The sequence below is a fragment of the Suncus etruscus genome, chromosome 6 (genome assembly GCF_024139225.1).
Source record: "Suncus etruscus isolate mSunEtr1 chromosome 6, mSunEtr1.pri.cur, whole genome shotgun sequence".
Classification (NCBI taxonomy): domain Eukaryota; kingdom Metazoa; phylum Chordata; class Mammalia; order Eulipotyphla; family Soricidae; genus Suncus; species Suncus etruscus.
This window is the reverse complement of record NC_064853.1, coordinates 29,036,013-29,055,096: the sequence shown is the minus strand read 5'-3', so window position 1 is coordinate 29,055,096 and position 19,084 is coordinate 29,036,013. Positions and strand designations below refer to the sequence as shown.

Sequence of the window (19,084 nt, the reverse complement as noted above, 5' to 3'; positions counted from 1 at the left end):
CATTTTTTTAAGGAAGAGAACACACATCTCTCACTAAGGAGCTTATAAGACAAAGCAGATAGTCACAGTGGAAAAATAACTTGTCTTGGAGTCAAAGATCTAAGATGTTTTTTTTTTTTGTCCAGGGTGGCTTCCTAAGTTGTGTTCAGGGGTTTTAGGGGTCACTGCTGGATGTACTTGGTTCTGCTAGGTAAGCCTGGGGAACAACCAGGTTATCTCAACAGGGCTCAGGAGCTATCAAAGCTAACACCTGGAAGTGTCGGAGGGTCAAATCCTGCTAAGAATCAAATCTGGACTAGTGAATGTCGGGCATGTTTTCCAGCCTTTTGAATTATTCCCCCAGCCCAAGATCTAAAATTAAATTCTACTTTTCTGGTATGCTGTTAAAAATTAAAAATAATAGTATGTTCTTGAATAACAAAATACCACACAAAAAAGCAAGACCTCAGCTTGCCTGGGGCATTTTCTTTCTTTGATCCTTAGAACCAGAACTCTGAAGTATTCTGTAGTACATACTATTTAGTTTCAACAAATAAATGATTCTTGGACAAGAGGAATCACAGTAGAGTGAATCTTTAATGGTTAACAGTTTAGTAGAATCTGCAACAGATGACAGCAGGCAAGTTCCAATTCTTGCTCCAATGTATATCAGCAGAACATGTCAAAACTTAAGTTTCACTGGCTTAAAAAATCCTTTTGCTGGCAGTCTCCCACTGATGACATGCAGCAATCCTTGCATATGAAATCGGCTAGTCCCCTGCTTTGCTGCTAACTTTGTAGAAGTTCCAAAGCATTTTTGGAGCAAGTGATCTATTTGGACCAACAATGCCAAGCTGGGACCTGAGCCCTGAATGAGCTAAAATTACCAAAGCAAGAACGTGGCTTTGGAAGCTATTTTCCCCAAGTGTGGGGTTTCTTTTGGTCAAGGGAGTGATAAAGAATTTTTACTTTTTCCAGATGAAGAAAGTTGAATGAAACCTCAACAGCCCACTGCAAGTCTTTTATAAAACAAGTTGCTGTGACATAGGTTTGTGTTCTCCCTATTTCTCTACCCAAGCATGATAAATGCACCTATTTTCCCAAAGTTGGTAAGTTTAATATGAGCTGGAGGCATGAGCGGTGAGATGGGCACTACAGAGATAGAGATAAGGAAAGTGAGTCTCTGCCCTAGGATGTTTCATTTTCTAGAAAGAAGATAGAAACATTTGAAACTCATCACAACAAGACAGGAAATGTTGAAGATAAATAAGCAAGCAGCAGGAAAAATGAAAGGAGCTCTGGGAGAGTCTCCCTTGGGCCAGAAGAAGGAACAGGGAGCACTCCCAAAGTAGAATGCTCAGATGTCTTCTATCCACTCTTTTATGCCAGTCCTTCACTTGCTTGCTGGATCACAAATATCTATCATGTCTTCCTTTTCTGATAGCTGCTGAGTCCATGGACCAGGGCCCCAAGTCAAACATGATTCATATATGCTGGTTGGCTCAAAGAGTGTGCTCTTGAGAGCACATAGAAGGAGACACCAGAAGTTAAGGGGCGGAGTAGAGCATAGGAGAAACTGGACAAGCAAGATGGGCTACAGCTGCATGGATATCAAGTTAAGAGGCTAAAGTTTGTCTTCAGTAGGCTATGGGGAATGACAGAGACTTTACAAAGACTGGTAAGTTGTACAATGAAAAAACAGGAGGTTGTTTTGTCTGTGGTTTAGGTTATTCTGAAAGCATTTTGAAAAACACTGTAAAAAGAGAGCAATCTGAAGAGAGTTGCACTGGTTTTAATAGAAATGATCTGAAGCAAGTTTAAAAGCAGAAGTCATGGAGCTGGAGGAAAAGTTAAAAAAGACAGGTGCAAAGCCCACCTACAATTGGACATTTTGCATTCCAGTGCCTGACTTTGCCTCTAGCTAACAAACAGATTGAACCTTCAGACTATACACTTCCTGAGAGGGGTACATCACATTGTTTTCCCCAAAACCCTGTATAAAGAACTGAAAAACTAGCTCTCACTTCCCTTATGGCCTGGCATTGAAACCCCAAGACTTTAGATGTGTTAGTGCATTGGTGACTGACTTATTCCAGCATGTAGGAAACAGTAAGGGAAACTTAGCACACCCAAACATAAAAAAGGGAATTCAGCACATCCAAGGAATAATACAACCTCAGTGCCTGGGTAGAACAGAGTAAAGCCTAGAGAAACCTGGCTTTGTCCCATTAAATGCCCCACACAAAATACTGGGTGTATCTATCCAAAGAATATGAGAATATTAACACAGAAAGTTATGTTCACCCAAATATTTATTACAACATTTACAATAGAAAAAAATTGGAAGAAACCACATTAACCATCAATAGATGATCAGATAAGAAGGCATACATTTATGAACAAATACTATTGAGCTCTAACAAAAAATAAAATTATACCATTCTCAGCAAAATAGAAGTAGCTTGTGCATATCATGTGAGAAGAATGTTCAGGAAAAGGACAAGTACTGGATAATTTCACCCATGTATCAATATGTGGATATACAAATGACAAAATGATAAATAAAAAAAAATCAATCAGGGACTGGAGCAGTGGTCATCTGCCTTGCACGTGCTAGCCTAGGATGGACCTCGATCCCCTGGTGTCCCGTATGGTTCCTCCAAGCCAGGAGCAATTTCTGAGCGCATAGCCAGGAGTAACCCCTGAGTGTCACCAGGTGTGGCCCCAAAACAAAACAAATAAAAATCAACTAGTAGCCACTGCCAACAAAACTAATGGTTAGTAGAAGGAAAAAAGATAAAGATGAGAGTAAAGTTGGTGAGTGGTTAAACACACGTGAACAAAAAAGGCATTATCATGAGCCTTAGTAGCAAGTAGGTTGCAGCTGGACATGTTAGGGCCTCCAAATGGGTAGCTCTCACTTTTACAAAATGTTTGGCAAGTAAGTGAGATTCAGCAACGAAAACTGACAGTTCCCTGAAGAGCCATTATTATATGGGGTCCTGCTAGGAAAATGGGTATTTCTTTGAGAGGAGTTCTTCAGGAAAATGATGACTGAAGGAATAAGAGTAAGATGTGTATTCTGTAGGAGGGAAGCTAGTAATAGAGAAAGAGGAAGTAGAGATCTGGCTTGAAAACACAGAAACTAAGTATGTCCACTGGCCCGAAAACTTGCCTGGAGCTGTATGTCTCCCGGACAGGTCTTCCACTTGCGTTCATTCCTTCAGAGCATACTTGTGTAGCTGATAGAAACATCAGCCACTTTACAAAGGAGATTATCAGGGCAGCAGGAACTTGTAGACCCGTGTTCCAAGCCTGGTTCTGCCCCTTACTAGCTGTGCATTTGCAGGCAAGTCTCTGGGCCACAGCAATCTCATCTACAAAATGGAAATAGTGATGGTAGCAATCTCTACCAAGAGTCATAGAAAGTTCTAACAGAGACCATGTACAGATATATAGCAAGATAACCAATAATTTGAGTGGGGATGAGGGTGGTAAAAAAAAAAGTTGGTTCCTTAAACTAAAATTGTAATTTTGTGAAAAGAGAGCCAGAAACTAATAAGGTCTAACCTGCCTAACCCCTGGTGTAAATAGATCATTATAGGCTGGAGAAATATAAAGTCTCACAGTAGGTCAGTTTGGCATTCCAGGGTACAGTTCTGAGTTGGCCTAAACAAACATTACAGTAAATTACTTCCCACCAAGAAAACATAAGGTGTCCCTGAAACTTTTTCTGATCATGAGGTTAGCACCAGAGTAGGATTAATGACTAATTCACCACTATAATGCCATCTTGAAGTCCCCTGGTGAGGTCACCTCTTCACATTTGGTGCCACTTCTGGAGGTATTTATACCTAAGGGATGGTAGAAGAAGAACTTTTAAAGATGAAGTCACTGCAAGCAAATCTCAGAAAGGCAACAGATTCAAGTGAAAGGTTTCAAGAGACACAGGAAAGTTCTTACAGGACAAGCTAATTCCCAAGCCCTCCTGGTCCTTCCAATCGAATCTGCAGTCAGGGTAGTGGCTCCAATTTAAAAATTAACTAGCTGACTGGAATGCAAAATGTGGTCTAGCCAATGTCTAATTGGTTTTTTTCCTCCCTTTTTCTTTCCAAGGAAAAACTGAAGAGGGTGGGGGCAAAGTGCTTTTCACTCTCTTTACACAAACCAAGTTAACTTCTCTTTTTCTCTTTTTCCCAGTCAATTTCCAGGTGTTGCTCAGGCTTTCTGTTGGTTTTTGTTTGTTTGTTTGTTTGGTTGGTTGGTTGCTTGCTTGCTTCAAGTTTTTAGTAACACGGGATTTCTCACAATTCCAACTTATGAACATTCTATAGACTCAAGATTCACATTCCTGACATGTGACATGTGTCTTACTTCTGAGGACTTTTGTCACTTTTTGAAATGAAGAGTTGATGGGAGCTGCCATCTTCCCAAGCAGCTCCTGCAGTGCTTCACACACACACACACACACACACACACACACACACACACACACACACACACACACACACACACATTTAGACAGAAACACATACCACAATTACACCTCCTAAAGTCTTTCTAGATCTAAACCTCCTAAATAACCCTCCAGAAGCCCACTTTCTTTTCTTTTAGATATAAGGAAGCTAAGGTTACAACCTAAACTAAGGTCTAAACACCTAATCTCTCACTGTCTCCTTTGCTATAAAGCTTCAGCCCAGGGACCCTCGGTGCTGGGGAGGGCTGCTAAAATATACTGTCAAAAGGGCTCCAAGTGTCCATCCGTTTCCAGTTCCTGCATTCCTCAACTTCTACAACCCTGCTTTCCAAGAGAAAGAAAGTGGTGGAAAAGAAAAGTCCTAAATAAGAGCCCTAATCTTGCCATAGGACCTTGGACAAGTTTCGTGTACTGGGCCAGAGTGTCCTGATCTGTTAAATTTAAATACATACTGGCTACATGCTGAATTCATCTTTTAAGCTCAGTGTGAGAGCAAAGCAACTTGGGGCAAAGAATAAAGTCTAGAAACTGCAACACAAAGCAATGTCTTTTGTAGGTCTCTCACCCCTGGACTTCACTGCCCACTCTAGAGTAAACCCTCTTGAGGCTTCGAAAGCGGAAGTGATTACTTTCCCTTTTTCTCTGTGTCTATAGGATCCTTCCAAAACTAGCTGGGAAAAGGGTCACAGGGCCTTCTTCTTTTACAAAGGAAGGTGCTCAGTGCTACAGAAAGCACCTGGGAGCAGCTTGCTGAAGGAAGGACAGTTTTCCAGTCCAGCCTCCTAATCCATCCTGACAAATGGGGACCAAACCACCTGCCCTGTCTAAGAGCTCAAGGTCCAGGAGAGGCTGAGTGAGGGATGACTGTTAGCCCAACTACACCTCTGTCCTGATTCTGTCCTCTCAAGGCAAAATCTGGGCGACTCCAGGGTGTGAGGCTGAGGGGTGCTAAAGGCCATTACCTCTTCCACCTCAGTCACCTGTCCTGGGCGGGGCAGGAGAGAGGGAAAGCTGTCTAGAACCCAGGGTCCACGTCCTATTCAGTGATGGATGTGGTGGGACAAGGACATCACAGTCCCTCTAGGTGAGGGACCTCTGATAGTACTCCCTCTGCCCTGTGGTCCCCCTAACGGAGACCTGGGGCTTTAGACAGGCAAGGAGAGGAAACTTAAGCAGACAAGGAGGTGCAGGAAAGGTGAGAGCCTGAGAAATACAGGGACAGGCAGCAGCGGAAGGAAGGGAAGGAAAAGTAATTGGTCCAGCAGAGACAGACAAACCTAGAAAGGAAGGACAGCCAGCCGTCCGGCGGGGACTGGCAGTAGAGCCTTCTGACAGCACAGAGGGTCGGGAAGCAAGGGAGACAAAGGGGGCCATGTCTAGGGGGGTTAACTGGTCTGGCCTTTTGCAAACATCCCGTCCCCCCGAAAGCCCCAAAGCGAAGCTGAAGGCACAGGGGAAGGAAGAGAAAGCCAAGGCTCCCCTCGACCTCCTCCATCCACCCCAACGCCTGGCCTCCTCTCCCAGGGTCCCAGCCCGGGACCTCCATCGCCCCCAACCCCCCCCCCCCACCCCACTCTCTCACCTGCCAGCGCCAGGATCTGGGCCTTGTGCAGCAGGAGCGCGCCCCAGTCGCGGGGGGCGCGCGGGGGGCTCTCGGGCTCGGCGCCCAGCTCCTCCGGGCCCCGGTACACGGCGTACACCTTCTGGTTGTCAAAATCCAGCCGGGAGCGGGGGCTGAAGTCGCGCACGCACGACACGGGCAGCGCGTAGCAGACGTTGTCCTCCAGGAACCGCACAAAGGCGTACATGGTGGGCGCCGGGGGGGCGGGGGCGGGCCCCGGTCGCGCCGGTCAGCCCCGCGCGCGGGGCGGGCGCGGAGGGAGGTGGGGACCCGGCCGGGGGCGGGGAAGGGGGGAGGCGGCTCCCCGGACCCGCGCTCCCCCCACTGTTATTGTTCCTGAAAGCCACGCTCTGCCAATCGGCTGCTCTCGCCTGGGCGCGGAAAAGAGCGGAGGGGGGCTCGGGGGGGCGAGCGAGCGAGAGAGCGAGAGAGCGAGCGAGCGAGCGAGGGGGGTTTGCCAAGCGCACCGCCACTCGCAAAGTCAGACCCGAGCAATCACAGCCGGAGCCTCCGCGCGGTTCGAGGAGAGAGGGGGGAAAGGGCAAGGGAGCCCCAGTGGCCAGGTTGGTGGTAGTAATAATAACAGGAGCGCTGCATGGTGGGGAGAAATGCAATGCACAGACACCCGCCCCCTCCCCAAAAAAAGTCACGCCGCGGGGAGGGGTACGCCGCGTCCACGATCGCGCTGCAAAGACACACTGCTTCGCCTCCTAAGGGCACCTCGAAGTAGACAGGAGAGAGTGGGAGGAATGAATGCGGGGTGCAGGGGGGTGCGGTCCACTCCACGCTGCTTTGGTTCCCAAAGTGTAAACTTGGCGATGGCAAGCAAGTAGATTTTGTTGTTGTTGTTGTTGTTGTTGTTGAAGTATTTCAAATCATTTTAGACACTCCTCCACAGCTTTTTTAGTTCTCTCCTTCCTTTCCCCCTATCCCTTTTGGGAAAACTGCCAGCTATCTCGATTTTTGGGGGTGGGGGTAGTGACCATCCGTCAGAAATGTTTTCCCCAGAGCTGCCAAACCAGTTCTCACCAGGACTGGGGCTTATCTGAGATTTCCAGTTGGGCCAGCAGGTTGTGTGAGTGAGTGGGAGGGTTTGTTCAGGGCTGTTCTCAGTCCAGTGGGCAGACTCCCCTTTCCCTGTAGTCCCCACCTCGGTAGCACTTCTCCATGACCTGCTCATGGGGAGCTGAGTGGAGGGGTGCTCTGAAGAAAGCCAGCTCTGCTAACTGGGCATTTCTGAGTAGATTGAAGAGTTTGGTCAAGATCTCCCCATTGTCCCCCAAAATCACTGGCAGAAACTTTGGGGGGACTTGCTCATGGCCCCTCTTCAGACATGCTGTAAATACCAGCCTAAGGAGGGGTTGACAGTGTGGGAAATAGGAAGCCAATCCCAGGTAAGAGTGGTTCTTTACCCTCCAGTGGGTTCTGAGAGAGTGGGACTTGTATCAAGTCGGGTTACTTATTCCTTAGCCTGTACTTGGACACCTTGATGAATTTGGGGTGAGGAATGACAGTAAATTAAAGTCCATGCTTTGGGAGCCAGTGGCAAAGGTGTTTGCCCTGCATACCTACCCAGATTTGATTTCCCACCAGGAGTGATCCCTGAACTCGGGCCAGGAGTAAACCCTGAGCACGATGGTCCCAAACCCATTTTTTTTTAACTTACAATTATACAAGTAACCAGTATTCATTGGGTGTGTGCCACATGCCAGGTGGGCCTAAGTGCTAGAGACAGAGAAATTGACCAAGAGGACGGACTCCTGGGTTCCTTGCAGTGTTTATATATGAGAATGTGCCTCTATTTTGAATTCTTGCAGCAAGGTAGGCTTTATACGAACAATCATAGCCCTTACAGTTCTGTCAGGAGTATGTAAAAAGTGTGAGTAATGAACTAGAGAAATAGTTTATGGGTTACTGTGTTTGACCCCCATTGAATCCTCTGTATGGTGGATGGTTTGTGGGGCACTGCCAAGAATAATCAAGCTCTAAGCATTACGAGGTTTGGCCCAACCTCACCCCTATCCCCTAAAATGTAAATAAGGGTGTTGGGGTAAGGAGAGTATTGTCCTAAAGTAAATTTCAATGGAGATGTCAGGCTACATTAAATATATTTAACTCATTTTCAAAAACTCATCTGTTAGTACAAACAAAATTAATATACCAATGTGTTTCAACATAGAGGATGATTCTGTTTTCACTGTTCTTTATATGTATTGTCACACAGTTTTCCATTGTAAACAGATACCAACTTATAATGAGAAAGAAATAAGCATTATTTTAAAATGAACACTATGCTCAGATTTCAGAGCAGCTACAGTAATCACGAAGCAGATAAGCCAAAAATTTACAAGTTGTTTTTACTGTGATTAGGGGAGTATGTGATACATCCAGCCCTTCAGCACACATTTTCAGGATCCAAATGTACACATTCACTCAAGGTTTTTAGAAATGAAGCCTCTGATGTGTATTCTGTGACAGACAGACGGGGCAGGGAGCTACCTGTACACAATTGGTCCTACATACCTTGCCCCAGGTGCTTATGGGAGAAACTCTTGAGTTGTAACAAATTTACCTTCATGATTATGATTTCTTTAGATTGATCTTAAATGAGTTTTTAAGAGCACAATCCTGGAGTGATTAAGGGCAAATAATAGATCATACATAGCGTAATCGCGAAGCATCGGACCATGTTTGCATAAATGATTTCAAGTAGCACCATATTTTCTCTGCATCTAATTTAGAGTGATCCCCAAATGATCGGTTTCATCTCTTAATACCTCTTAGGGCCATAGTTTATTGGAGATGAATGAAACCCTTAGGCATTCCTTAAGATAGACTTTTATCACATCCCAAGCCTTTATGCGTGACTCTGCCCTCATGCTGAGATGCTTTTCATCCAGAGTGCTTCATGATTTCAACTTACCTTGAAGAGCAACACAGATTTCACCTCCTTAGTAAACCCTTAAGCAAACATCTACACTCCTCAAGTACTGAAAGACCCTTGCTACTACACTTTATTTTCCCCTCATTAGAATATATGGTTGGGGGGGATGAAAAAGTTGAGATAATTACAGATTCCTAGTATAGGATTAGGAGAAAATGCTTACAGAATAAACTCATTAAAACACAGTGTGGATATTACACCTCTTGCATGGTTTTGAAAAAATATCAGTCCTTTTTGTCTTTCCCATTGCCACTGACTGAAAAAAATCCATTTTTAATTATATCTAAATATAAATATATATAATAAATCATTATACCATCCAATACAAATAAAGTTCATATTAGTTCTTTACTAGTGTAAAGAACTGTTGTAAGGTACCAGTGTGTTTTCCATGAATAGGGAAGGAAAGAAGAAACAATGCTGCTGATACCAACATAATAAACACAGACTCAATATGTTTCACCTATCAACTACATGCATGTAGTTGCATGTATTTTTTCAGAGAAGAATGGTTGGTACAGGATGTTCTTAACAGTCTCAGGCAACAAAACGCCTAGTTTTTCTTCTTGTATGCCTCAGATAAGCTTGAAACATCTTCATGGAGAACCTACTATGTGCCTCTTTTGCTCTAGTAAAAACTACGTCAGCATAGATCCTTGACACCAGAGATCATAGCATCTGGCTTTACACATACCAGGAACTCAGATGCTGGCAGTTCATCTATTGGCAAGGAAACATCTAAAAAGCACAGATTTCAGACTTTAAGTTGTTAAATATGTTAAGTTCAGCCAAATAATTACTGAATGTCTTCTTATATCTGCAGGACAAATGGCCATCCAGACATCTCTTAGGCAATTTGAATGATAGGAAGTTTAACCACAACCACTAAGCTTTTGGATACTACTGCCAGGAAGTTCCTCCTTACTCTCATGGAGGTAGCCTTTCACCTTGAAACTATTAGACTAGGTTTAACAAGAATGACAGCCTTTGGAATATGTAAAAACTTGTGATTCTATCTTATTAGGATCTTATTTTCTGCCCACATATCTTCACTTACTTTACCTCTCTCTTCTTAGAACATTGGTTCAATGATAGTGATTGTGACTTCGACTTTTATCTTCAAAGTATACAATAAATCTTATGTGCCATGTATATGTGTTCTCAATTAATTTCATACGGAGTGCATATAATATGATAAAGTTGAGATGATTTGACTTAGGTCAAAGAAGTTTTAAAGCTCTGTGAGCTCAAGAAGACACTGGCAAGAGTTCTCCTAGATTTTCTCTAGAAGCCTTGTAGGGGAAGTTTTAGAGAGGACTGCAAACCTGGAGAGCTGTATGCATGAGATGAGCCTGACTGTTCTTGTGCCTGCCTCTCTCCTTACACATTCTGTGGGCCAAATGTATTTTGCCTCTCATCCAAGTCACTTTAATGGAGCAGAAAATGTTAGCATCTGGGGCAGTTTTTCAACTGTGTCTCCATTGCTTTTTCCTATTGAGTTTTTTGCAGGGTCTTTGGTTAATGTCAAGTTCTGTGGGTTGAGCCAGCTGAAGCATGTTCGGTGGCAGCAGAAGGACTTATGTTTTGTATTACTACATGGAATTCGCAGTGTACTTTGCAAAACTATTTTAAGGAGACCTGGGTTCTGTGAATTTTTAAAGCAATTGGAGCGTGTCTTTTCAACTGTTCCACTAATGATTGACTACATTTTTTCATGATTTTGCTCCCCCTTATTTTGCTGTGATATTTAACTTGACTTTTCAAGTCTTTTTAATTGAAATTTTTTTTCCAGAAAAGTAACTTGTATTTGCTGTGAAATCAAGGCCAATATGTTCTCAGGTTGTTTCAAGGAAAGAATGTTGATACAAAGCCAGGAAAATCAGAAGTGTCTTAGAAACCTAAGGTGGGCATCACTCTATCCATGAAATTGACATCCCAAATTGTTCATTGGCATCAACCCAATGCATCCAGGTATATTCCTGATTATGAAGTCTGGTAGATCCTGGTGATAAGATATTGGGAGAGGGGATAAAAGGCAAGAAAGAATAAGTGACCTAAAGGCTCAACCACTAGTGAACATGGCCAGTGAGAGAGGGAATGCCATCTTGTCATTTAAGTGAGATTGCAAGACCAAAGGAATATGGACTTTGGAATCTACTGAAACTTCAGACACCTCTTTCAAAGTGTCTTATTAATTTTAATATGAAAGTATTAATTCTGATTTTATTAATGTATAGTGGAAATTGAGGTAGGAACTGTTTTTGTCTTTTTTTTTTTTTTTTTTTTTGGTTTTTGGGCCACACCCGGCGATGCTCAGGGGTTACTCCTGGCTGTCTGCTCAGCAATAGCTCCTGGCAGGCACGGGGGACCATATGGGACACCGGGATTTGAACCAACCACCTTTGGTCCTGGATCAGCTGCTTGCAAGGCAAACACCGCTGTGCTATCTCTTCAGGCCCTTGTTTTTGTTTTTTCTTTTTACTTTCTTTATATATCAGGAACAACTAAGGGACTTAAAAAATATTGTAGACCCAGACTCTATCTCCATAAGATCAAGTCTGCCATTGGCCAGAAACTAGAAATTGTTTTGAAGATTTTTAGTTATCAGATTATTCAGGGTCAGAAATAGTAGTCCACCAATGATTTGGGAGATTTTAAGTAACATACTAGTCATACAAAAGAATGCTCATCACAGCATAGAAATGTATTCAATGGAAATATGTAGGATTTTGAAATGTTAATGTAGCCTCTCAAAACTGTTCATTTAAAAAAATCTGACAGTAACACAAAAAGAATATTATGTATTATAGTCTAGGGCCTAGATGTAAATCCTAATTCAATAAGTGAAAACTATATTTAACTAGTATGTGAATAAGTCAATCTCTTCAAAGTTTATTTTATTCAAACCTTATTTTCTTCAAGGGATATACATACAGATAACACTATAGGGTTCTTTTAAGGATTAAATGAAATAATCTGTAAAAATCGTTTACTAAGGACAGTGCCTGATACATGGCAAGTTCTTAATAAGTTATAGTTACATTTCCTGTTATTATAAAGATCCTTATTATAGTTGTATAAAAACTTTTATCCCCATATTGAGAGTAATGTCCAGTGGTCCCAAGGAATGTATCAAGTCAAATAGAATATAATAATCTTGACAACAGGACAGCACTGATAGCTTATTCAAGTGCTTTCCCCTTTAAAACAGAATCTTCTGGATTTACTTTAGTCAATAGAGACATTGCCAGATTTCACATGTTCATAAACCTCTGAGACTAAGAGTCTAGCTAAAACCTGAAGCAAACTCTTCCAAAATACTGTGTTTAGAGCCATTCATTCTTTCAAGTTGATTTTTTTGGGGGGGTTGTTGGGCCACACCCGGCCATGCTCAGGGGTTACTCCTGGCTGTCTGCTCAGAAATAGCTCCTGGCAGGCACGGGGGACCATATGGGACACTGGGATTCGAACCAACCACCTTTGGTCCTGGATCGGCTGCTTGCAATGCAAACACCACTGTGCTATCTCTCCGGGCCCCAGTTGTTTTTTGTTTTTTTGGATCACACCTGGCAGCACTCAGGAGTTACTCCTGGCTCTATGCTCAGAAATCACTCCTGGCTGGCTCAGGGGACCATATGGGATGCTGGGATTCGAACCACCGACCTTCTGCATGCAAGGCAAACACCTTACCTCCATGCTATCTCTCTGGCCCTTTCAAGTTGATTTTATAGAATACTTCCTTAGAAGAAATTAAAATGTATATACATTATGTAAGATGTAAAATATAGACCTGTTTACCACTGACATCCTGTAAAATACACTTTTGGTTGATTCTAAAATTAAGTCAACTGCAGTCCAGTCCAGCCAGTCAGATCTATGTTTTGATCTCATGTGAGTCACACACAGAAACTAGTGATCACCTGTATTATCTGAATCCTGGTATTGTACTGTAAAAGTATAATTCTTTTTTTTTTTTTTTTTTTTTTGGTTTTTGGGCCACACCCGGTTTTGCTCAGAGGTTACTCCTGGCTGTCTGCTCAGAAATAGCTCCTGGCAGGCACGGGGGACCATATGGGACACCGGGATTCGAACCAACCACCTTTGGTCCTGGATCAGCTGCTTGCAAGGCAAACGCCGCTGTGCTATCTCTCCGGGCCCGTAAAAGTATAATTCTAAAGTAATTAAAAAGAGTATACCATCTACTTAAACAATGCAAAGTCGATGAACCCCACAAAAGTTTATGAGTAGAAGAGGTTTCCACAAAGGAACACTTGAATTGAATTTGAAATAGAAACCACCAGATTGACCTATCTTGAAATAATGCTACTTGCCTCAATTATGAAGTTTGAACAAGGACCTATTTGTTTTAGAAGTTGCCTTTGGATTTCTTTCCAGATGAACCCCTTTGGTTGTTTTGGGATTGAAATGTCATTTTGCTTGCAAAGTGTTCCCTGATCTGCCTGTCCCTTCAGTAGACTAGCTTAGATCCCTGTTGCATCATTTCACAGGTTTTTATATTTTTCTCCATTTAGTTTAGCCAAGTAATAAACTGTATTTATAATTTTATTGTCTGTCTCTATTACTGATCCAAAGCTCTATTAGAGGGGCCTGGGTTATACAGCCATGTATATCCTGTATTCTACTGACATGGGTTCAACCTCAGCACTCAATATGGTGTCCTGAGCCTGCTAGAAGTGATCTCTGAGTGCAAAGCCAGGAATAAGCCCTAAGAATTGCTTGTTGTGGCCCAAGAAACAAAAGAGTAACAACAACAACAACAACAAATAAATAAAAGTTCTAGTAAAAAAAGATATCCATTCTTCACTGTTAAAATTGAAGCATCTGGACCCCACCATGTCTGGCTCCCTCAATCTGTTCCAGATAGCAATAAAACTCCCTTTACAACTTTTCCTTAGCACCTCTGACAGGATGACATTTCCAAAGTATTTTTCTAAATATGAGGAGAGAACAAAAATGTAAATAATTATAGAAAAATGCACACAAAAGAAAAACAGTCAAGTTGACAATCACACATGGTTGGCATACACTTATATCAATAATACTACTAACAGGATTTATAAGCCTCCCAGGAAACCAAATGGGGATTCCACTTCATCCCATAAAGTTAGGCTTCTTATTACCCTGTTATAGTCTGGAAGTCACTGACTCTCTATTCTCTATATTCAAAATGGTGATCCCTAAATTATTCCAATTTTCTGATGATTACAAAAGTATTTGGGAGGTAAAAGAACAACCTTTCTTCTCTGTTTACCATGCTCATCTCAAGTGCCCAATTGCTCAGAATGTTTGCTCTTCACAAATTCTGGTCAAAAGCACAAAAGATTATATCCATCAAGTGGGTAAATCATCTGCACTGAACACAAGAAAAATAATAAACAACTTTGATTTTCTTAAATCTGTCTTTTAACCACATTATAAATTCAGTACAAAATCAAAGGGAAGGAATGAAAATGGATCTTACGTTATTGATTTCTATGATAGGAAATGTACAATTGCTTTACATATTAGCTCCTTTAATCTTTTTAAAACACCCATGAGGTCAGTACCATTTGTATCTCCATTTTTCTGATGAGGAAACTAAGACCTAATGACAGATGTTGTTTGTTATCATGTGGCGAAGTCTTCCAACTAGGTTTCTTGATCTAAAACTTGGATTAAAGCACACTTTTTTGGTAAAGACCATGCCTCAAGGTTGAGGCAAATTTCCTGAGGCAACAAAGAGCTACATTGACAGGACTTAATCCCCAGTTCTCCTTTGCCAAAAGCCTTAGAATTCCCTCGAAACCTGAGAATTGGTATCTAATTATTCTGTGAATAATAATGATTTGATTACATTATCTGGGACTCCTTGTATTCCAGAGAACTTGTATGTTTAACACCCTCTAAAATTCTACTTTCTTAGACAGATTTGTGTATTCTAATTTTAGATCTCTCTTGGTTTTAAGGTCACACTCAATGGTGCATAGGACTTGCTCCTGGTTCTGTCTGTGTTCAGGAATCATTCCTGACAGTGCTGAGGTACTATATGTAGTGCCAGGGGTTGAAGCATACAAAGCAATATCCTTATCCTCTGTAGTGTATCTCTAATCCTACTACTCCTATTATTGCACTATCATTGATTGGAGGAATAGTAATGAAAATAAAAGCAGTAACAATGTATCTTTGTAAATTGCTTACGACATAGTAGGCTTTGCATACATTTAATAATTTAATCTTCTGAACAATCGAGGGTGGTAAATATTATACATTGAGTAAAAGAAGGCAAAGGAATGTTAGGTAATTGGTCAATGTCACCTGGACCAAACGATGAAGCCAGAATTCACACAATCTTCTTGGCTCTAGAGCCCAAATTCATACTCTTCTACCTCAAATTTATTTCTCCTGTAACTAAATTAGAGAGGGAGATCAGTGCCCTTCTAGCTAGTATGGGTTTATTATGAAATATCCATCCTCAAAGAGTCACATGGTGGTTTTCAAGCCACTTGGATTGGAGACCCTGGCAGGCACAATCTCAAAATAGTATCCTAGAATTCATTGATATCTTCATCCTCTATTGTGGTGGGTGGGAATATACTAGATTTAAGCCTCAGCATAAAGATCCAGTCTTTTATTTACTCTAAAACATTTTGTTTGTTTGTTTGTTGGGTATTTTTATGGAGGCTGGTTAAGACATCCAATTATTATTCAGGCAGCTAGAGCCAATTCCATTGATTCTTTTTTTTTTTTTTTTTGTCAACCAGGATGGACAGTTTAATGCTGTACTAATCTGCTTAAGTTCTGTGCTGCAGGGGACCACGAGGGACATCCCAATAGTGCTCAAAGTTTTCCAGGGCTACAACTGGTAAAATTCAGTATCCATATGATGCCAGAAAACTAAACAGAGTTGGGTGAATTCAAGACATTGGTCTTAATCCCTGTACTACATCTCTATCTTAAAAATATTTTGCTTAGTGGCACAGTAGTGTCTTCTACAATATCAACAAGTAAAAAAGGTTTTAACTTCTTTTTTTATATTAGAAAGGAAAAACAATTCATATATGTAATAAACAATGCATTGTTTTTGTCTTTAGTTCTTTTTCATATTTCTTTCTGGTAGCTATTATCAAGTACATAATGTGAAATTTTTCCACATAAGGTGGTAGATGTGGTTTGCACCTCTTTACTACTCTACTAGTGAGCCAGGTCAGGCACATATGGTAGATGTAGTAAAATATATACAGTTGAAACCTTTCTATACCATTTTTACAAAAGGGAAAATCAATGCTGAGACTAAAGGAAAATCCATCTCACTCATTCATTACTGCATTACTATTTACAAAAGCACCAAGTATCTGTCAGTATATGATTTAATATAATATAAATATATACAAAGGAATACTATTCAACTATTTTTTAAAAAAAAAAAGATGAAAATCGATCATTTCAGGCAGAATTGATAGAGCAGTGACTAAGCTGCTTGCTTGCCTTACACAGGGCCAACCTGGATGCCATCCCCACCACCACATGTGGTCACCTAAGCATCTCCAAAATATATCTCTGAGAGGAGAGCCAGGAGTTAGCCCTGAGAAACACTGGGTGTGGATTTGTGAATTTAGAGAATAACTTAAAGTCAAGTAAGTCATAAAAAGGCAAATATTAGATATCTTAGTACAGGTTTTCAATATAAGAATATAAAACTAATGAATGAACTAAACAAAATAAAAATACAAATTAATAGAAGCATGGTTACTCAAGGAGAAGGGAATGGGAGGAGGGAGATAAAACCAGGGGGAGATGCTATTGATACATAATTTTGTTTTTAAAAAAACAGAGGAGGGAAAGCTAATCAGTTACTGTAAAACATTTTTCTAAATCATAAGATGGGCAAGAGTAAGGAACACAGGGGTATGTGAGATTCTGATCAGAGAGTTCTTATTGTTTGGAGATCAAATACAGCAGTTCTTAGGGATTACTGCTGGTTTTGTGTTTGTGAGTTGTTCTTGTGATGCTCAAGGGACCATGCTGTGAAAGTAGGGGGTGGGCCTTAAACTTACCATCTTTCATGTAAAGTATGCTCTCAGTCCACTGAATTATCTCCCTGGGTCTGGCCAGGGAAATTTAACTCAAGTCTTAGGCAAAATAGGTCATTGGACATCTATAAGAGCAGAAAAGTCATCTTTCATACTACTAATGAATCTTAACCAAGTTGCTGAGCCATCAGATGATCTATGATTATTGAGCTCTGTTTCTGATTTTGGAACCTATTATAATGAGTGGCATAGCACAGAAGAAGTTATAAAGCAATATGGGAATATGAAATATGTCCAGGTTTTAAACTCAGATTTGGGCTCAATTATCGCTTATTCACAATAGTACTCTGGGATTCTATATTCTGCACTTGATCTTAGCCAAAAGGCCAAGAAGTGATAGGGATTCTATATTTTGACTTCTAGATTTTCCAACTGTCAAACAGAGTTTTTACAAGATTGTCTGGGATCTAATAGACTATACTTACAATGCACTGAGCTGTCTCACACACAATCCCCAAACAATAAGCTGTCTTTTTCAACTTCATATTTTGAGAGAATCTCTATTACTTGTTCCTTTAGGAGGTCATACAATAATGAGAAGATAGGTCCCCCAAAGCCAGTTATTTTGGGGTAAACTATCTTCCTTATCCCCAAAGGCTGGCTGTTACTGCAAAGATGCCTGCCACCCACCAGCCCTGCCTTCCAATGCACTGGCAACATGCCTTGTTAAAGAAAGCTGGAACCTCACTAAGATCCATATTTTGATGAAATTTTGGGACTTACACTGACTTGAGATTTTATTGTCTAGTTCAAAAACAATTTTCAGATTTTGTATATTTAAAACATGCCTTTAGGGATGTGAAACACAGTGTTCTCAATCAAAAATAAGGATGAATTATGTTACGTGTTTCTGTTCCCATTTCTGGGTTCTTTTTTTGGTCTCCTTGTATGAGTTTTTTTTTTTATGATGCCCTGCTATCTATCCTAATTCTTTAAAACTATAAATGTGTGCGATTTTTAACTCCTTTTAAAATATTACTAATTTAAATACTCAATGAATCATTAATAATTTATCTTGCACTTTATCAAGAGTTCCTTTACCCCATCTTGAAGCAGACTTGGGGAACTAATGTTGTCCCCCAGTTGGCCCCAGACCATGCCTACAGACACACCAAAGCTAATGCCACATCTTAACCAATCAGTTATCCAGGAGGACTCCTATGATTACACTTGTCCATAATCATATAGACACCAATTCCTTCAACTTCACTAACTCTAAGGACTGGGGCTGGACAATAATTTCTTATACCTGTTTCAGAGTGCCTCCATAATAATAGTGGTGAACAAACTAGAGCAACTAGATCTACACTTGCCTGACAACTGAAATCCCATTTTAGGGCCACATATATTTTTAAAATAGTAGATAAGAAGTAGTAGTGTTCTTGATGGAGAATAGCAAGAGGGATAATCTCCAAATTATAGGAATATCAAAAGGAGAAGAAAAGATCAAGGGGAAGAACTACTTACTGGTAGAAGAAATAACTAAAAACTTTTCCCAGTCTCTGGAGGGAGATTTCTGCTCAAAGAGTACTATACAAAATAGACTTCAAACAAAACCATACCAAGATACATAGTAATCAAAATGGGAAAAACAAAAGACCAAACATTCTACTTAAGTTAGCAAGAAGGAAGAAAAACCTCAAATACAAGAGAAAAAACTTAAGAACCACAACAGATGTCTCATATGATACAAGTAAGAAAAGTGTGGAACCACATATTCAAATTGCTGGATGAAAACAACTGAGAGCCTACTACTTTGCAAAGATGTCATTTAGATTTGAGGGATGGATAAAAACCTTTTCTGACAAAAAAAAAGCCCCCAACATTTGCAACAACTAAACCGGCCCTGCAAAAAATGCTGAAAGATGCCTATAAAAGGACAAATGGGGGGCCGGGCGGTGGCGCTAGAGGTAAGGTGCCTGCCTTGCCTGCGCTAGCCTAGGACGGACCGCGGTTCGATCCCCCGGCGTCCC

General features: G+C 41.1%; 2 protein-coding genes across 2 annotated transcripts in view; both read right to left on the bottom strand.

The window, feature by feature from the left end:
• Positions 1-6,264, bottom strand: part of BEND5 (BEN domain containing 5) — a 50,281-nt gene extending 44,017 nt beyond the window's left edge. The window contains exon 1 of the mRNA XM_049774858.1: positions 6,039-6,264. Coding sequence (XP_049630815.1) covers positions 6,039-6,264 — 226 coding nt within the window. The remainder of the gene's footprint in view (positions 1-6,038) is intronic.
• Positions 1-19,084, bottom strand: part of AGBL4 (AGBL carboxypeptidase 4) — a 1,193,307-nt gene that overhangs the window by 222,085 nt on the left and 952,138 nt on the right.